The 3,365-nt window shown below is 66.6% G+C and overlaps 1 protein-coding gene across 1 annotated transcript; it reads left to right on the forward strand.

The window, feature by feature from the left end:
• Positions 1-639: 639 nt before the first annotated feature.
• HMX2 (H6 family homeobox 2) lies at positions 640-2,277 on the forward strand (the record flags this gene model as incomplete). The annotated part of the gene is made up of 2 exons (XM_080694021.1): positions 640-907; positions 1,724-2,277. 2 exons carry the CDS (start codon positions 640-642, stop codon positions 2,275-2,277), a joined length of 822 nt encoding a protein of 273 aa, XP_080550147.1.
• Positions 2,278-3,365: the final 1,088 nt, after the last annotated feature.

The following is a 3,365-nucleotide window of genomic DNA, read 5'->3' on the forward strand; positions in this document are numbered from 1 at the left end:
GATGACTGCTCCGCAGTCCGGCTGGGGCAGAAAGGGGTGGAGCGATGGGAAGGGTGGCAGTTGCCTTTTGGGGTCCTTCGGAAGCGAGGCGAACTGTTGCGGGCGGTGGCTGCAGCCATTCCAGCTGAGAGCGTGGTGCCGCCCCGGCCCTCCGCAAGGCGGGGGTCCTGAGGTGGCATCTACGCTACTTTTGGCCCCGGGCGCCCGGGTCGGACCGGGCGGAGGACCGCGGGGTCCTCGGCGAGCTCAGGGGGCGCACCGGCACTGCGTGCCCTCCCGGGGCTTTTTGAATTTTTCCGGGGCCGCTCCGCGGCGCTGCGATTGGCCGCGTTCGGGTAACCTCTATGCAAATGAGGCCGCGCCGCCTCCCCGCAGCCCGAGACCCTGCGAGCTGGCGGGCGAGAAAGGGGCATTCGCGCCGGGGCTGGGCGGGCGCACCCAGATCCGGGCGGGCAGGGACCCCTGCGCAGCCGTCCCGCGCCCGCGTGTCCCCCGCGCGGCAGGGACGCCTCGCTCGCCACGCCGCCCCCTCCCCCTGCCTCCCCTCCCCGCCCCTCCCCCCGCCTGGCTGCACTACCTTCCACCCAGACCGTCTCTAAAGGGAGTTCTTGGTTTCCTCCGATTTCTTATGAACCCAGGATGGGCAGCAAGGAAGATGTGGGCAAGGGGTGTCCCGCTGCCGGCGGCGTCTCCAGCTTCACCATCCAGTCCATCCTGGGCGGGGGGCCCTCGGAAGCACCGCGGGAGCCCGCCGGCTGGCCGGCCAGGAAGCGCAGCCTGTCTGTGTCCTCGGAGGAGGAGGAGCCGGACGACGGCTGGAAGGCGCCCGCCTGCTTCTGCCCAGACCCGCGCGGCCCCAAGGAGCCCGGCCCCAAGCACCATCCCCCCATCCCTTTTCCTTGCTTGGGTAAGGATCGCCGCGGCCAGTCTGGCCGCGATGAGCGCGAGGAGTTAGGCTGCGTGGGGGCTAGACTCCCGAGACAGTCCCCTGGGGTCAGAGCTGAGGCCGCCGGGGGTCGGGGGCCCAGAGGACCCGACGCACGCGCGGGGAGGAGGAGGGCGCCGCAGCTCTGCGCGGCGTGGGCGGCTCGCGAAGGGTCGTGCTGGAGGGAGCGTGGACCAGCGCGGTCCCCGCCGCAGACGGGCGGTTCCCGGGGCTCTATCCCTTTGTACGCGGGACACTTTCTTTCCAGGCCGGAGCGAGTCGGGTCTGGGTGTCCTGTCCCGACCGCCATCTCTTGGCTTCCCTCCCCTCCTCTCCGGGTCTCCTCCGCGGAATGATTAGCGCTCTAAGATGATTGACAATCGCGCGCTTCAGAGATGGTTTCTCTTTACGACATCCGACCAGGGAGAGCCCCGCGTTAGTGTTTAGCGTGATTCTCAACAAACGGCCTGCGACTCGAGGCCCCCCTAGAGAGCGGGAGGAACTCTTCCAGTTTGGTTATAACAAGGCAAAAGCACCTTTTTAAATGATGTTGCGGCCCCCCCTCCCCCCTCTTCCACCCTTTGGCCAAGGCGGGGGAGCCCAGAGACCCCAGCCTCGGAGTGGCTGGGTCCCTCTTCAGTTCCGAAGGCCGAGGTGCTGGGCCGCGGGTGCCAGCGAGAGGGAGGTGGCAGATCGGCGCCCAGGCTGCGCGCGCCTGCCGACCCCCGGCCCCTGGTGAGCCGGGGGTGCCCCGGGCGCCCCATCTCCACGGCCTTCTCCTCTGCTCTGGCTCCCCAGGTACCCCCAAGGTCGGCGGAGGCGCGGGGCCGGCGGGATCCGAGCGCACATCTTTCCTCTCTCCTTCGCACCCGGACTTTAAGGAAGAGAAAGAGCGGCTCTTGCCGGCGGGGTCGCCCTCGCCCGGGCCCGAGCGGCCGCGGGACGGCGGCGCCGAGCGGCAGGCGGGCGCCGCCAAGAAGAAGACGCGCACCGTGTTCTCGCGCAGCCAGGTGTACCAGCTGGAGTCCACCTTCGACATGAAGCGCTACCTGAGCAGCTCGGAGCGCGCCTGCCTGGCCTCCAGCCTGCAGCTCACCGAGACCCAGGTCAAGACTTGGTTCCAGAACCGCCGCAACAAGTGGAAGCGGCAGCTGTCGGCCGAGCTGGAGGCCGCCAACATGGCGCACGCGTCTGCGCAGACTCTGGTGGGCATGCCGCTGGTGTTCCGGGACAGCTCGCTGCTGCGCGTGCCGGTGCCGCGCTCGCTCGCCTTCCCCACGCCGCTCTACTACCCGGGCAGCAACCTCTCGGCCTTACCGCTCTACAACCTCTACAACAAGCTCGACTACTGACCCGCGCCGCCCGGCCGCGCGCTCCGGGAATACTAAGAAATACACCATGTGTATTCATTATCTCCTATTTATGGACTTTGCTCCGCTTTTTGTTTTGTTTCGGGTATTTATCGGTATCCCTCAAGCCCGATTGCCTGCCTTTTTGCCTAAACGAAACCCATACGCTCTGAAAACCACTTTGGAGGGGGATGTTCTCGGGTGGTGGTGGGATTTGGGGAGTCTGGGCCGGAATGCCTTTGGTTGGTAGAAAAACAAAATCAGGAAACACCAACAAAACCAGGTATACCCCTGTCCCGCAGATACACCTGTGTATATGTACATGCACACGCGCTGGGCCAGGCCAGGCCCTCGGGGGCTCCGGACCATGCTCTAATCGCCTCTTTTCCGTTTCCTTTTTTCCTCGAGGACGGGTAGGGGCGAAATGGGGAGAATTCCCATCTGTAAATATTTTTAAAGAGGAAAAAAAAAATAAAACATTTTAAACATCGTTGCTAACTTCAGAGGGATTGATTGTCCCGCCCGACGCTGCGCGGAAGGTTTTCTCGCGTTTTAGGTGCCCAGCCGGCAGGTCGCCGGCTGCAAAAGTCGGGATTTCACCACGCGGGGGGTGGGCCCGGGGTCGGGGGTTAAAGGTCAGGGTACAGGGGCGGCACGCGGCTGCAGTTGCCCCTTCCCACCCGGCTTTGGTGGGGCGCAGGTCGAGTGGGGTCCAGCTCTAGAACCCGAGCCGAGAAAGACAAAGGCGCCGAGACTCGCCTCGCTCGCCACAGAGGCCGTCGCCTTCCTGGGAAGCCAGGCCGAGCCAAGGAGCCTCGGCCCTGCGCAGGGATCGCCGGGGACTCGGCCGAGGCAGACGAGCCTCGCCCCCCGCGCGCCCACGGTCCTCGGCTCGGGCAGCGGCGTCCCCGGCGCTGGGCCGAGCGTTCTCTGGGCGCCCGCAGCGCGGAGCGGGGGCCGCTGGCTGCAGCCGCGCCCGGGGGCCCAGCGCTGGGAGGCTGCGCTTCGGCCAGGAGGGATCCAGGCCCGAAGGAAGGCCGGGAGGTAAAGGCGCTGGCGGCCTCACACTGTAATGCTGCGAAGCGTGCCCT

The sequence above is a fragment of the Muscardinus avellanarius genome, assembly GCF_963383645.1.
Source record: "Muscardinus avellanarius genome assembly, chromosome: 4".
Taxonomy (NCBI): domain Eukaryota; kingdom Metazoa; phylum Chordata; class Mammalia; order Rodentia; family Gliridae; genus Muscardinus; species Muscardinus avellanarius.